Source organism: Pseudorca crassidens, chromosome 10, assembly GCF_039906515.1.
Source record: "Pseudorca crassidens isolate mPseCra1 chromosome 10, mPseCra1.hap1, whole genome shotgun sequence".
NCBI lineage: Eukaryota > Metazoa > Chordata > Mammalia > Artiodactyla > Delphinidae > Pseudorca > Pseudorca crassidens.
The window spans coordinates 75,718,133-75,733,430 of NC_090305.1; the positions used below are offsets into that span (position 1 = coordinate 75,718,133).

At 36.7% G+C, this 15,298-nt stretch overlaps 1 protein-coding gene across 1 annotated transcript in view; it reads right to left on the reverse strand.

The window, feature by feature from the left end:
• Positions 1 to 15,298, reverse strand: part of DNAH12 (dynein axonemal heavy chain 12) — a 228,900-nt gene that overhangs the window by 124,726 nt on the left and 88,876 nt on the right. The window contains exons 19-21 of the mRNA XM_067754844.1: positions 6,455 to 6,640; positions 5,631 to 5,831; positions 2,501 to 2,695 (exon numbers count right to left, since the gene is read on the reverse strand). Of these exons, the coding sequence (XP_067610945.1) occupies positions 2,501 to 2,695; positions 5,631 to 5,831; positions 6,455 to 6,640 (582 nt within the window). The remainder of the gene's footprint in view (positions 1 to 2,500; positions 2,696 to 5,630; positions 5,832 to 6,454; positions 6,641 to 15,298) is intronic.

The following is a 15,298-nucleotide window of genomic DNA, read 5'->3' on the forward strand; positions in this document are numbered from 1 at the left end:
GTATGTGTCCCTAGGCCTGAAGTGGGTCTCTTGTAGACAGCATATATATGGGTCTTGTTTTTTATCCATTCAGCAAGCATGTGTGTTTTGGTTGGAGCATTTAATCCATTCACATTTAAGATAATTATTGATATGTATGTTCCTATTACCATTTTCTTAATTTTGGGGGTTTGTTTTTGTAGGTCCTTTCCTTCTCTTGTGTTTCCCACTTAGAGAAGTTCCTTTAGCATTTGTTGTAGAGCTGGTTTGATGGTGCTGAATTCTCTTAGCTTTTGCTTGTCTTTAAAGCTATTGATTTCTCTGTCGAATCTGAATGAGATCCTTGCTGGGAACAGTAATCTTGGTTGTAGGTTCTTCCCTTTCATCACTTTAAGTATATCATGCCACTCCCTTCTGGCTTGTAGAGTTTCTGCTGAGAAATCAGCTGTTAACCTTATGGGAGTTCCCTTGTATGTTATTTGTCATTTTTCCCTTGCTGCTTTCAATAATTTTTCTTTGTCTTTATTTTTTGCCAATTTGATTACTATGTGTCTCAGTGTGTTTCTCCTTAGGTTTATCCTGTATGGGACTCTCTGTGCTTCCTGGACTTGGGTGGCTATTTCCTTTTCCATGTTAGGGAAGTTTACGACTATAATCTCTTCAAATATTTTCTGGGGTCCTTTCTCTCTTCTCCCTCTGGGACCCCTATAATGTGAATGTTGTTGCATTTAATGTTGTCCCAGAAGTCTCTTAGGCTGTCTTCATTGCTTTTCATTCTTTTTTCTTTATTCTGTTCTGCAGCAGTGAATTCCACCATTCTGTCTTCCAGGTCACTTATCCGTTCTTCTGCCTCAGTTATTCTGTTATTGATTCCTTCTAGTGTATTTTTCATTTCAGTTATGTATTGTTCATCTCTGTTTCTTTGTTCTTTAATTCTTCTAGATCTTTGTTATACATTTCTTGCATCTTCTCGATCTTTGCCTCCATTCTTTTTCTGAGGTCCTGGATCATCTTCACTATCATTATTCTGAATTCTTTTTCTGGAAGGTTGCCTATCTCCATTTTCATTTAGTTGTTTTTCTGGGGTTTTATCTTGTTCCTTCATCTGTTACATAGCCCTTCTGCCTTTTCATCTTGTCTATCTTTCTGTGAATGTGGTTTTTGTTCCACAGGCTGCAGGATTGTAGCTCTTCTTGCTTCTGCGTGCTGCCAGTTTTTACATGGCCATCAAGCTAAGAATTATTTTTACACTCTTAAAAGGTTCAAAAATTAAAAGAAGAATAACATTTCATGGTACATGAAAATGTCAGTTGTCCATAAACAGTTTTGATGTAGCATGGACATATCCATTCATTTACATATTGTCTTTGGCTGCCTTCTTACTACAACAACAGCAGAATTGAGTAGTTACGAAAAGCACTGTACATCTCACAAAGCCTAAAATATTTACCATGTCGCCCTTTGCAGGAAAAAACTGCTGACTTCTGTTCTATAAGAAATAATGTCTTACAAAGGTTCTAAAGTCAACATGTAAGGGAAATCCTTGCAACTCATAAATTTCAGTACTATTGACTCTCAACAGTTCAGCACAGCTAGTTTTTCTTTTTTTTTTTTTCTTTTCTTTTTGGCTGCATTGGGTCTTCATTGTTGTGCGTGGGTGGTGAGCAGGAGATCCTCTTGTTGTGGAACTCAGGCTCTAGGTGCGTGGGCTTCAGTAGTTGTGGCTCGCAGGCTCTATAGTGCAGGCTCAGTAGTTGTGGTGCACGGGCTTAACTGCTCTGTAGCATATAGGATCTTCCTGGACCAGGGATCCAACCCATGTCCCCTACATTGGCAGGCAGATTCTTAACCACTGTGCCACCAGGGAAGTCCCCAGCACAGCTACTTTTTCATCCAGCATTGAAACAAATCGTTATTTCTTAAGTTGAATACCAGATTAAAAAGTGGATATATATATCTATGAACTTTGTATACTATGCGTATGAAAAATACATGGTCTGTCTTTCAACATTAAAATCGCACTCAACAAGGTGCTATACTCACTAGGAGAGAGACATAGCAAGTGAAACCAACTGAGAGAATTGCTGACTCTTTTTTCCCATCACCCCCAAGCATATAGAGTCATTGAGTAGAAACTCAGGTGAATCACATGCACTACTCATTCGTTTGTATTCATTCTCTCTCTGTCTGTCTCTCTCTCCCACCCTCTTGCTTTCTTCATTTTATTTTATTTTACTATTTATTTTTATAAGAGGGATCACTGAGTATACATAGTAGAAGCCAAGTGAGTTAAATGAATGTTTGAAGCAGCTCCACTATACATATTAAAGAGTTATGAGTAGTGTAGCTTATGAATTGAAAAGTAAAATTATCTATGCTTTCTTATATTTTTCTGAGCTCTCCAGTTTGTATACAATGAGCAGGTTTTATTTTTGTACTTGGAAAAAAAGCCAAATGCTTTCTGTAATAGCCAAAAATAAAGATTCCCCTTTATTTGAAACAGAGAAAAGAAACACTTCACCTTTGGATCTTTTGCACAAAACTTCATGATATCTCTCCAATGTCTGTCTACTGTCTGAAACTGACGCCCTTCTTCTGGCATCTGTTGCATGATATCCTCAGAACAAAAAATGGGCTCCAAGTACAGCCAATGAGCTTGTACTTTTAACCATTCATCAATTGTTTCTTGTATTCGAATCAAACGGTCCTCCCAGGCCTTAATGAAAAGCATAGTATTCTAAGTTCCAGTTATTAAAGAAAACCCATAAATTATAGCAAGGAATATGTATTTTAAATTTATTATTATTTTTGAATCAATGCAAAACAGCTCATAGTCACTTATAGTGTCTCACATGGGCTTTGAAAAGCTCTAGGAGGTCTGAAGTTTTCCTAAATCATTGGAACTCACAATTGCAAATGACTGTAGTTATTTAGACCAATTTCCTAATCTCTAGGTGAACTGTCCCATGTCCAAAAAGCATACAGGAATACATCCTGCTCTACACCAGTAGCTATCAACCTAGGGGCTATTTTGCCCCCACCCCAAAGGACATTTGACAATGTCTGGAGGCATTTTCATTTGTCACAACTGGTGGGGTGAGATTTCTACTAATATCTAGTGGATAGAGGCCATGGACACTGTTAAACTTCCTACAATATACAGGACAGCCCCCACAACAAAGAATTATCTAGCCCCAAATGTCATTAGAACCAGGTTGAGAAACCGTGCTGTACATCAATGCATTTGGGGGAAAAAGTCTTCCTTATTGTCACAGATCTCCTAGAATCCATAAGGTATTTCATTAGCCAAAGATCATTCATATAAGCTCTTTGTTTCTTAAATATATGGCCTAAGGTCCTATATATCAAGAGATTGGCCTCATATTTTTGTTTTAAAAGCTCTAAGAGAGGTTTCAAACTTGTATTGTAAATTCTCCTTTGTTAAACAAGAAATATCTGCAAAAGCATAACTTCTTACCAGGAAAGGGTAGGTCAGCCTGATTCAAGGGAAAATGTGCAGCTTCATGTCTTTTTGGAAGAACACAACTGTTTGTCTTCTCCAAATATTGAAAGCCAAGGTGTCCTATAAATACACTCTTTATGCTTAAATTAAAATCAAACTGCCTTTTATGAATTCCAGGTTTGTCATTTATTAGCTGTGTGAACTTGGGTAACTTACCTATCCCTCTATGCCTTGGTTCCCTTAACTATGACTACTGATAATAACAGTGCCTACCTTGAGGGTCTGCTATGGGGATTAAATGGGTTAATAAATGTAAAACCCCTAGAGTAGTATCTGGCACACATTTAGAAGTCAATAAATATCAGGGGAAAAATCCACTTGTTGTTGATCTTTTCCCCATTTTATATAGTCTCCAGTTTGAATTTTGATACTACCTATAAAACTATTAGTTATTATAATTTATTTGCTTTGTGTACTTACCCACATCAACTATAAGGACATTAAATAATCTTACAGTCTCAAATATCATTTGTTTTTGTCAAGTGGACAATATTTCATTAATTATTCTAAAAGACCCTCAAGTTATTTGTTCCCAAATATAAAGTATAGTATACAGAACTTCACTACAAGTTATGAGAATATAGCATGAACTGTTGGTAGGAATGTAAATTGATACAGAAGAGTATGGAGGTTCCTTAAAAAACTAAAAGTAGAACTACCATACGACCCAGAAATCCCACTACTGGGCATATACCCTGAGAAAACCACAATTCAAAAAGAGTCATGTACCACAATATTCATTGCAGCTCTATTTACAATAGCCAGGACATGGAAGCAACCTCAGTGTCCACTGACAAATGAATGTGTAAAGAAGATGTGGCACATATATACAATGGAATATTACTCAGCCATAAAAAGAAATGAAACTGAGTTTTTTGTAGTGAGGTGGATGGACCTAGAGACTGTCATACAGAGTGAAGTAAGTCAGAAAGAGAAAAACAAATACCGTATGCTAACACATATATATGGAATCAAAAAAAAAAAGAAAAGAAAAAATGATTCTGAAGAACCCAGGGGCAGGACAGGAATAAAGACACAGAGGTAGAGAATGGACTTGAGGACACAGGGAGGGGGAACGGTAAGCTGGGATGAAGTGAGAGAGTGGCATGGACATATATACACTATCAAATGTAAAACAGGTAGCTAGTGGGAAACAGCCACATAGCACAGGGAGTTTTGTGCTTTGTGTCCACCTAGAGGGATGGAATAGGGAGGGTGGGAGGGAGATGCAAGAGGGAGGAGATATGGGAACATATGTATATATATAACTGATTCATTTTGTTGTAAAGCAGAAATTAACACACCACTGTAAAGCAATTATAATCCAATAAAGATGTTTAAAAAAAAGAAAGAAGATTAGCATCAACTTGAAACAATCTTTAAATGAGAATTTATTCATTGCCCTTTGAAGAAAATATTTCTTTTAATTCAGAGTGTAAAATTCATGTTTTGTCTTATCAGCTATTGAATTGTATAAAGAAAATAAGAAGTGTCCAAAGTCTATTTTGTTTTATAATATAACACTCCTGCATAAACTCAAAATTATTATATTCGTTCTTTCACTTTAATACCATTTCCTTATAGCACCACCGTGTTGAAAATTTATTTCTTCTTTTCTCCTCCATGTTCAACACCATTTTCCTGCCCCACATCCACTAAATAATGACAGCAGATATTCTTTAACTGCTCAGCCAACCATTCTGAACAATTATATTTATTAAAGTAACCAGATTGATTTTCTGCCTATAAGAAAAGATATTTTGAAAACTTTATGCTTCTCGGTCAAAGCTTATGTCAATAAAATACTCAATAAAGTGAAAAAAAAAAGAATATAGCATGAAACAGGGTCTAGGCTGTCTACAGTTAGATTAAATGATACAGTTTTCCTTCCAAATCTATCACTGTCATTGGAGAAGATTTTTCTTAATAAAAATATAATTTGTTCTTTTAAAAATCATTACAGTTAATGGCTCATCTGTTCTATATATTTTCACATTAATTTTAAGTTATCTATTTCTATATTTCACCAAAGCTATCCAACAAACTGACTTATTTTCACAAGAGCATATATGTAATAAGATTGCAGTTTTTATAAATGACCAGGAGTTGACTATCATATTTAACATACCTTGATCTCCTTTTCAAATGGTTTGATGAAAGGTGAGCTTCTCATTGTCTGTGTTTTTATAATTTGATCATCAAGGAGAGCCTGAATCTCGTCTACTGAAGAAAGAATACAAACTCCAGTATCACGATATAGACTTATATGAAAAGCAATATCATCCCAAGTTCGCATCATTGTATGCATGGATTTCTCTAATGAAAATTCCTAAATGAGAAAAAGAAGAAAGAATTTGGTGCATTACACAGCAATTTTTTAAGGTAATCTGCAACTGTCTGTAAGTTAGAAAAGTTTTAAAACAATTAAAAAATTCCTATGGAAAATGACAATGTAGTTTTTAAAAATTCACTTGCTCTGAAAACTACTGCTGTCAGTATTAAAACAGACAGCAGAATGAAAGACCTGATGGATTTTCCCTGAAGTGGCTTTTCTGCGGTCTATAGTCTGAAGATGTTTTCAGTGTATTCTGAGAACACTAGATGGCCTCACTTACTCTGCTAGAATACACACACATCACATGCCACACACACATGCATCTATTTCCATTCTTAATGGAACAATTATATATCAAGACTAGCATATCATCCATGCATATCAGAATGTGGCAGAATTAACAAGAGGTCAAAGGAACCATTTCTACTCTGGATTCAGGACAAGGAAATCATAGAGAAGCAGACACTTTGTGGGGAAAAATAAGAGTGGTCTTCCACCACTTTACCCCATCTCCTCCCACTGCTAGCCAGTACTATACATTCAACCACAACAAAAACTATGATTATATGATGAACAAACTCATCAAATAAAGTATTTCAGTTGATCTTCATATTTACCTTGCTTGCACCCGCACTTATAACTTCAAATTTTTCCAAGTATGGTGTAAGGTTTAATTTTAAAACTTTCCTCATTGTAGTTCCAGAGTCTGGAGTTAAATCATAGCCTACAATTTCTGATAACTGCTTCCAGTGACGTGTTCTCATTCCTGGATTGCATAGGATGGAGACAGTAGGGATGTATTCCTAATGGTGAAAATAGAAACAATAATGAGTCACTCATTTGAATTCCATACACATACACTTGAAATTAGGTAATATACTTAATGAGTCCAATCAAAATCCCAATTAGATTTGGAAGGGGAGAAAAAGTAACAAAATTATTCTAAAGTTCATCTGCACAAATAAACATGTAGAAATAGCCAGGAAAACTATGAGAGTAAGAAAAAGGGGGGATATAAATGTTCTATAAGATATTAAAGTATATGATAAAACTACAGTAATTAAAACTGTCATATTATTATTATGGAAATACAAAGTTAAGTTTATTCTATATATTATATGGAGAAAAATACAGTATAACACAACATAATATAATATATAGTTATAAATACACACACAAAACATAAATGGGAAAAAGCCTGCAACAAAATGCCAAAATGTAACTGTTTGGAAATAAAAATTAAATATTCAGCAAAAACACTTAGTTCATCACTTTTGATACTGACATTAGAACACTTCCTTTAAAATCAGGAACAAGATAAGCATACCCATTATTAATACTTCTAATCAACACTATATTGAGTGTCTCAGCCACTGAGATAATATAAATAAATAAAAGATATGGGGGAGGAGGGGGATCAAGATGCCAGTCGCAAGACCCTGAATTCACCTCCTCCTATGAGCACAGCACCAAATTACAACTACTTTATACAGCAACTATGTATGAGAATGACCTGAAGAGTAGCAGAAAAGATTTTCCACAATGACAGATATAAAGAAGGAGTGACAATAAGATGGGTAGGGGAATGGAGATGCAATCTTGTCAGGAGCCAAACTCTAAGGTTGGTGACACACAAATGAAAAGGACATCACCACTGCAGAGGTCCTCTCCGAGGAGCAAGGGGTCTGAGACCCATGTTGGCCTTCCCATCCTGGAGGTCTTGCACTGGGAAGACAAGCCCCCAGAACGTCTGGCTTTGAAAAACAGTGGGGATTCCATTCAGGAGAGATGGAGGGCTGTAGGAAAAAGACTCCACTCTTAAAGGGCACAGGCAAAATCTCACACGGTCCAAGTCCCAGCAAAAAGGCAGTAGTTTGAAAGTCACCTGTGTCAGACCCACTTGCTGATCTTGGAGAGACTACCAGAGAGGCAGGAGGCCTCTGGGATTCCCCCTGTGGATGGAGATGCTGGTGGCAGCCATTTTGGGGATCTTGTTCTATTTGACTGACTCCAGCACTGGCAAGCACCACTTAGAAATCCTCCCTCTAGCCTATTAGTGCTGGGGGTTTGCCCTGTGCACCAGAGGGCCCACAGCAATTCTGCACCACCAGGCCACATAGTCAAATGCACAGGGATCCTGCCCCACCCACCTGTGGTCCCAAAGAGGGTGCACTGCCCAGCTACACAGTCAGCCTCACCAGGAGACTGCCCTGCCCACCAGGGCACCCACAACAACTGCATGAGTCAGAGCATCACAGCCAGACAGGCCAAGGGCCAGCCCCACCAACCAATATGCCCTCAACAGTTAGCTCTTCCACAACACAGGGAGCATGCAGCATGAATAGAGGACACCCCTGGAGCATAAAGTCTAGTAGCCAGGAGGGAGTGCGCTGCTGAGCTCATAGGATGTCTCCTATATAATGTCACTTCTCCAAGATCAAGAGACATAACAGTCCTATCCAATATATAGAAATAAACATAGGGAATTAGGTAAAATGAGGAGGCAAGAGGAATATGTTCCAAACAAAGGAACAAGACAAAAGCTCAGAAAAATAACTAAATTAAATGCAAATAAGCAATTTACTCAATAAAGAGTTCAAGGTAATAATCATAAAGATGCTCACTGAACTCAGAAGAATGGATGAACACAGAATTTTAACTAAGAGTTAGAAAATATAAAGAAGAACAAATCAGAGCTGAATAATACATTAACTGAAATGAAAAATACACTAGAAGGAATCTACAGCAGATAGAATAATATAGAAGAAAGGATCAGTGATCTGGAGGACAGAATGGTAGACATAATCCAAGCTGAACAGAAAACAAGAAAAAAGAATTTTAAAAAATGAGGATAGTTTAAGAGACTTCTGAGACAATATCAGGTGTACTCACTTTCATGTTATAGGGGTCCCAGAAGGGGAAAATTGAGAGAAAGGAGCAGAGAACCTACCTGAGGAAACATTAGCTGAAAACTTCCCTAACCTAGAGAAGGAAACAAACATCCTGCTCTAGGAAGCACAGAGAAGCCCAAACAAGATGAACCTAAACAGGTACCCACTGAGACACATTATAATTAAAATGACAAAAATTAAAGATAAAGAGAGAACCTGAAAAGCAGCAAGAGAAAAGCAACTAGTTATGTACTGTATAAGGGAACTCCCATAAAACTATCAGCAGACTTTTCAGCAGGAACTTTGCAGGCCAGAAGGAAGTGGAACAATATATTCAAAATGATGAAAGGAAAAAACTACAACCAAGAATACTTTACCTGGCAAGGTTATCTTTCAGATTTATCTTTATCTCTGAAGGAGAGACAAAGAGTTTTACAGATAAGCAAAAAGCAAAAAGAGTTTATCACCATCAAACAGACCTTACAAGAAGTGTTAAAGGGACTTCTTAAAGGAAAAGGAAGAGGCCAAAACCAGAAATTAAAAAATATGAAAGGAAAAATCTCACTGGTAAAGGCAAACATAGAGTAAAAATAGTGGATCAACCACTTATAAATCTAGTAGGAATGTTAAAAGACAAAAGTAGTAAAAATCATCTATATCTACAATAGTAGTTATGGCAAAAATTAAAAGATGTAAAATATGATATCAAAAGCATAAAACATTTGGAGGGTTAGTAAAAATGTAAGGTGTTCAAACTTAAGAAATCAACTTAAAATAGACACCTATTTGTTGTTATATATGAACTTCCTGGTAACCACAAATCAAAAACATATAACAGATACACACAAAAAGAGAGAATCATTGGGTCACTGAAAAACTCAAGTAGAAAATTTAAAAATACCTTGAGACAAATGAAAACATAACATTCCAAAATCTATGGGACACAGTAAAAGCAGTTCTAAGAGGAAAGGTTATAGCAAACAAGCCCACCTCAGGAAATAAGAAAATTCTCAAACAATCTAACCTTACCCTGAAGGAACTAGGAGAAGAAAAACAAACAAAACCCAAAGATAGTAGAAGGAAGGAAATAATAAAGACCAGAGTGGAAATAAATAAAATAGAAACTAAAAAGAAAAGATCAGTGAAACTAGGAGCTGGTACTTTTAAAAGATATACAAAATTGATAAACCTTTAACCAGACTCATTAAGAAAAATAAAAAATAAAAAAGAGGGCCAAATAAATAAAATCAGAAAGAGAAGTTACAACTGACACCATTGAAATACAAAGGATCATAAGAGACTACACAAAAAATTATACACCACTAAAATAAACAACCTAGAAAAAAATTAATAAATTCCTAGAAATGTAAAATCTTCCAAGACTGAATCAGGAAAAAACAGAAAATACAAATAGACTGATTACCAGGAATGAAATTGAATTAATAATAAAAAATGCCTAAAAAACAAAAGTCCAGGCCAGATGGCTTCACAGGTGAATTCTATCAAACAGTTAAAGAAGGACTGCCTTTGCTGAAACTATTCCAAAAAATTTGCTGAGAAAGGAATGCTTCCAAATTCATACTACAAGATCAGCACCACCTGGATACCAAAATCAAAGACAACACAAAAAAAGAAAATTATAGGCAAACATCACTGATAAACATAGATGCAAAAATCCTCAACAAAATATTAGCAAACTGAATTCAACAATTAATTAAAAGAATCATACATCATGATCAAGTGGGATTTATCCCAAGGATGCATAGATGGTTCAATATCTGCAAATCAATCAATGTGATATACCATATTAAAGAATACAAATCATATGATTATCTCAATAGATGCAGAAAAAGCTTTTGACAAAATTCGACATCTTTTTATAATAAAAAGTCTCAACAAAGTGGGTACAGAGGGATCATACCTCAACATATTAAAGGTCATATGACAGGCCCACAGATAACATCATACTCAATGGTGAAGAGCTGAAAACATTTCCTCTAAGTTCAGGAACAAGACAAGGCTGCTCATTCTCACTGCTTTTATTCAATATAGTATTGGAAGTCCTAGCCTCAGCAATCAGACAAGAAAAAGAAATAAAAGGAATCTAAATTGAAACAGAAGGGATAAAACTGTCACTATTTGCAGATGACATGATAATGACATAGAAAATCCTAAACATGCCACCAATAAACTACTAGAACTCATCAATGAATTCAGTAAAGTTACAGGATACCAAATTAACAGAAATAGGTTGCATTTCTATACACTAACAATGAACTATCAGGAAGAGAATTTAAGAAAATAACCCCATTTATGATCATATAAAAAAGAATAAAATCCCTGAGAATAAATCTAATTAAGGAGGTAAAAGAGCTGGATTCATAAAACTACAAGACACTGAGAAAAGAAATTGAAGACAACACAAACAGGTGGAAAGATATACCATGCTCATAGATTTGAAGAATTAATATTGTTTAAATAACTATACCCTCCAAGGCAATCTAGATTTAATGCAATCCCTATCAAAATACCAACAGCATTTTTCACAGAACTAGAACAAATAATTCTAAAATTTGTATGAAGATACAAAAGATCTTGAAGAGCTAAAACAATCTTGAGAAGGAAGAACAAAGGTGAAGGTATCAGCGTTTCCCTGGTGGCACAGTGGTTAAGAGTCTGCCTGCCAATGCAGAGGACATGAGTTCAAGCCCTGGTCTAGGAAAATCCCACATGCCATGGAGCAACTAAGCCCATGTGCCACAACTCCTGAAGCCCGCATGCCTAGAGCCTGTGTTCCCCAACAAGAGAAGCCACGGCAATGAGAAGCCCACACACCGCAATGAAGAGTAACCCCTGCTTGCCACAACTAGAGAAAGCCTGCATGCAGTAACGGAGACCAAAAAAAAAAAAACGCAGCCAAAAATACAAAAAAAAAAAAAAAGTTCCCTGATTTCAAACTATACTACAATGATACAGTAATCAAAACAATATTACACTGGCACAAAAACAGACACATAGATCAACGGATCAGGATAGAGAGCCCAGAAAAATAAACCCACACACTTCTGATCAATTAATCTATATTTAATAAGCGACTTGTATCTAGAATATATAAAGAATTTGTACAACTGAATAAAAAGAGGTAAATAACCCAATTTAAAAATGGGCAAAGGATCTGAACACACACTTCTCCATAGAAAACATAGAAATGGCCAATATGCATCTGAAAAGATGCTCAGCATCATTAGTTATCAGGTAAATGCAAATCAAAACCACAATGAGACACCTCTTCACACACATTGGGATGGCCATAATCAAAAAGACGGACAGGGCTTCCCTGGTGGTGCAGTGGTTGAGAGTCTGCCTGCCAATGCAGGGGACAAGGGTTCGTGCCCCGGTCCAGAGGGATCCCACATGCCACAGAGTGGCTGGTCCTATGAGCCAGGGCCGCTGAGCCTGCGCATCCAGAGCCTGTGCTCCGCAACGGGAGAGGCCACAACAGTGAGAGGCCCGCGTACCGCAAAAAAAAAAAAAAAAAAAGATAGACAATAACAATTTGGCAAGGATGTGGACAAACTGAAACCCCCATGCATTGCAAGTGGGAACAGTGCAGCCACTTTGGAAGACAGTCTGCAGTTCCTCAAAAAGTTAAACATAGAATTACCATGAGACCCTGCAATGCCACTTCTACATATACACCCAAATCAAGTGAAACACATAAGAACACAAAAATTTTTACATAAGTACTCATAGCAACATTACTCATAATGGCTAAAAAGTAGAAACAACACAAATGTCCATTAAGTGATGAATGGACAAACAAAATGTGGTATATCCATATAATGGAATATTATTTATCAATAAAGACGAATGGGGACTTCCCTGGCAGTCCAGTGGTTCAGACTCCGCACTCCCAATGCAGAAAGCCCAGGCTCAATCCCTGATCAGGGAACTAGATCCCACATGCCGCAACTAAGACCTGGTGCAGCCAAATAAATATTAAAAAAAAAAAAAAAGAATGGAGTATGAGGCATATTACCACATGGGTTAACCTTGAAAACATGCTAGGGAGAAAGAAGTCATTCACCAAGACCATATAACAACATGATTCCATTTATATGAAATGTCTAGAATCGATAAATCCATAGAGACAGAAAGTAGATTCATAGGACACCAGGGCCTGGGAGGAGGAGGGAATGGACAGTGACTACTAATGGTCATGGGCTTACTTTTTGGAGTAAGGAAGTTATTCTAAAATTAGATAGTGGTGATGATCACACAACTCTGTGAATATTCTAAGAAACCACGGAACTACATAATTTAAAAGGTGAACTTTTATATGTGAATTATATCTCAATGAATCTATCATTAAAAATTCAAGCCAATAACAAAGAAAAAACAGTAAACTAATGATAAAATAATAAGTACGTAACAATTTTTATTCAGATATGAAAGCAATCAACCGGATAGCCTTGTCCACCAGAGGGCAGACAGCAGAAGCAAGAACTACAATCCTGTAGCCTGTGGAATGAAAACCACATTCACAGAAAGATAGACAAAATGTAAAGGCAGAGGACCATTTACCAGATGAAGGAAAAGATAAAACCCCAGAAAAACAACTAAATGAAGTGGAGATAAGCCACCTTCCAGAAAAAGAATTCAGAATAATGATAGTGAAGATGATCAAGGACCTCGGAAAATGAATGGAGGCAAAGATCGAAAAGATGAAAGAAATGTTTAACAAAGATCTAGAAGAATTAAAGAACAAACACCTACAAGAATTAAAGAACAAACAGAGATGAACAATACAATAACCGAAATGAAAAATGCACTAGAAAGGGGCTTCCCTGTTTGGCACAGTGGTTAAGAATCCGCCTGCCAATGCAGGGGACATGGGTTCGAGCCCTGGTCTGGGAAGATCCCACATGCCATGGAGCAACTAAGCCCATGCACCACAACTACTGAGCCTGCACTCTAGAGCCCACGTGCCAAAACTACTAAAGCCCTCACGCATAGAGCCCATGCTCCGCAAAAAAAGAAGCCACCGCAATGAGAAGGCCGTGCACTGCAATGAAGAGTAGCCCCCGCTCGCCACAACTGGAGAAGGCCCGTGCAGCAATGAAGACCCAACTCAGACAAAAATAAATAAATAAAATAAATATATTTTTTTAAATGCACTAGAAGGAATGAATAGCAGAATAATTGATGCAGAAGAATGGATAAATGACCTGGAAGACAGAATAGTAAATTCAGTGCCATGGAACAGAATAAAGAAGAAAAAATGAAAAGAAATGAAGACAGTCTAAGAGACCTCTGGGACAACATTAAATGCACCAACATTTGCATTATAGGGGTACCAGAAGGAGAAGAGAGAGAGAAAGGACCTGAGAAAATATTTGAAGAGATTATAGTTGAAAACTTCGCTAATATGGTAAAGGAAATAAACACCCAATTCCAGGAAGTGCAGAGAGTCCCAGGCAGGATAAACCCAGGAGAAACATGCTGAGACACATAGTAATCAAACTGACCAAAATGAAAGACAAAGAAAAATTATTAAAAACAAAAAGGGAAAAACAACAAATAACATACAAGGGAACTCCCATAAGGTTAAAACCTGATATCTCAGCAGAAACCCTACAAGCCAGAAGGGAGTGGCATGATATATTTAAAGTGATGAAAGGGAAGAACCTACAACCAAGATTACTATACCCAGCAAGGATCTCATTCAGATCCAACAGAGAAATCAAAAGCTTTACAGACAAGCAAAAGCTAAGGGAATTCAGCACCACCAAACCACCTCTATAACAAATGTTTAAGGAACTTCTCTAAGTGGGAAACACAAGAGAAGCAAAGGACCTACAAAAACAAACCCAAAACAACTAAGAAAATGGTAATAGGAACATACATATCAATAACTTAAATGTGAATGGATTAAATGTTCCAACCAAAAGACACAGGCTCGCTGAATGGATACAAAAAAAAAGACCCGTATATATATGCTCTCTACAAGAGACCCCCTTCAGACCTAGGGACACATACAGACTGAAAGTGAGGGGATGGAAAAAGAAATTCCATGCAAATGGAAATCCAAAGAAAGGTGGAGTAGCAATACTCATATCAGATAAAATAGACTTTAAAATAAAGAATGTTACAAGAGACAAAGAAGGACACTACATAATGATCAAGGGAACAATCAAAGAAGACATAGCAATTATAAATATATATGCACCCAACACAGGAGCACCTCAATACATAAGGCATATGCTAATAGCTATAAAGAGGAAATTGACAGTAACACGATAATAGTGGGGGATTTTAACACCTCACTTACACCAATGGACAGATCATCCAGACAGACAATTAATAAGGAAACACAAGCTTTAAATGACACAACAGACCAGATAGATTGAATTGATATTTATAGGACATTCCATCCAAAAATGGCAGATTACACTTTCTTCTCAAGTGCACATGGATCATTCCCCAAGATAGATCACATCTTGGGTCACATATCAAGCCTTGATAAATCTAAGAAAACTGAAATCATATCAAGCATCTTTTCTGACCACA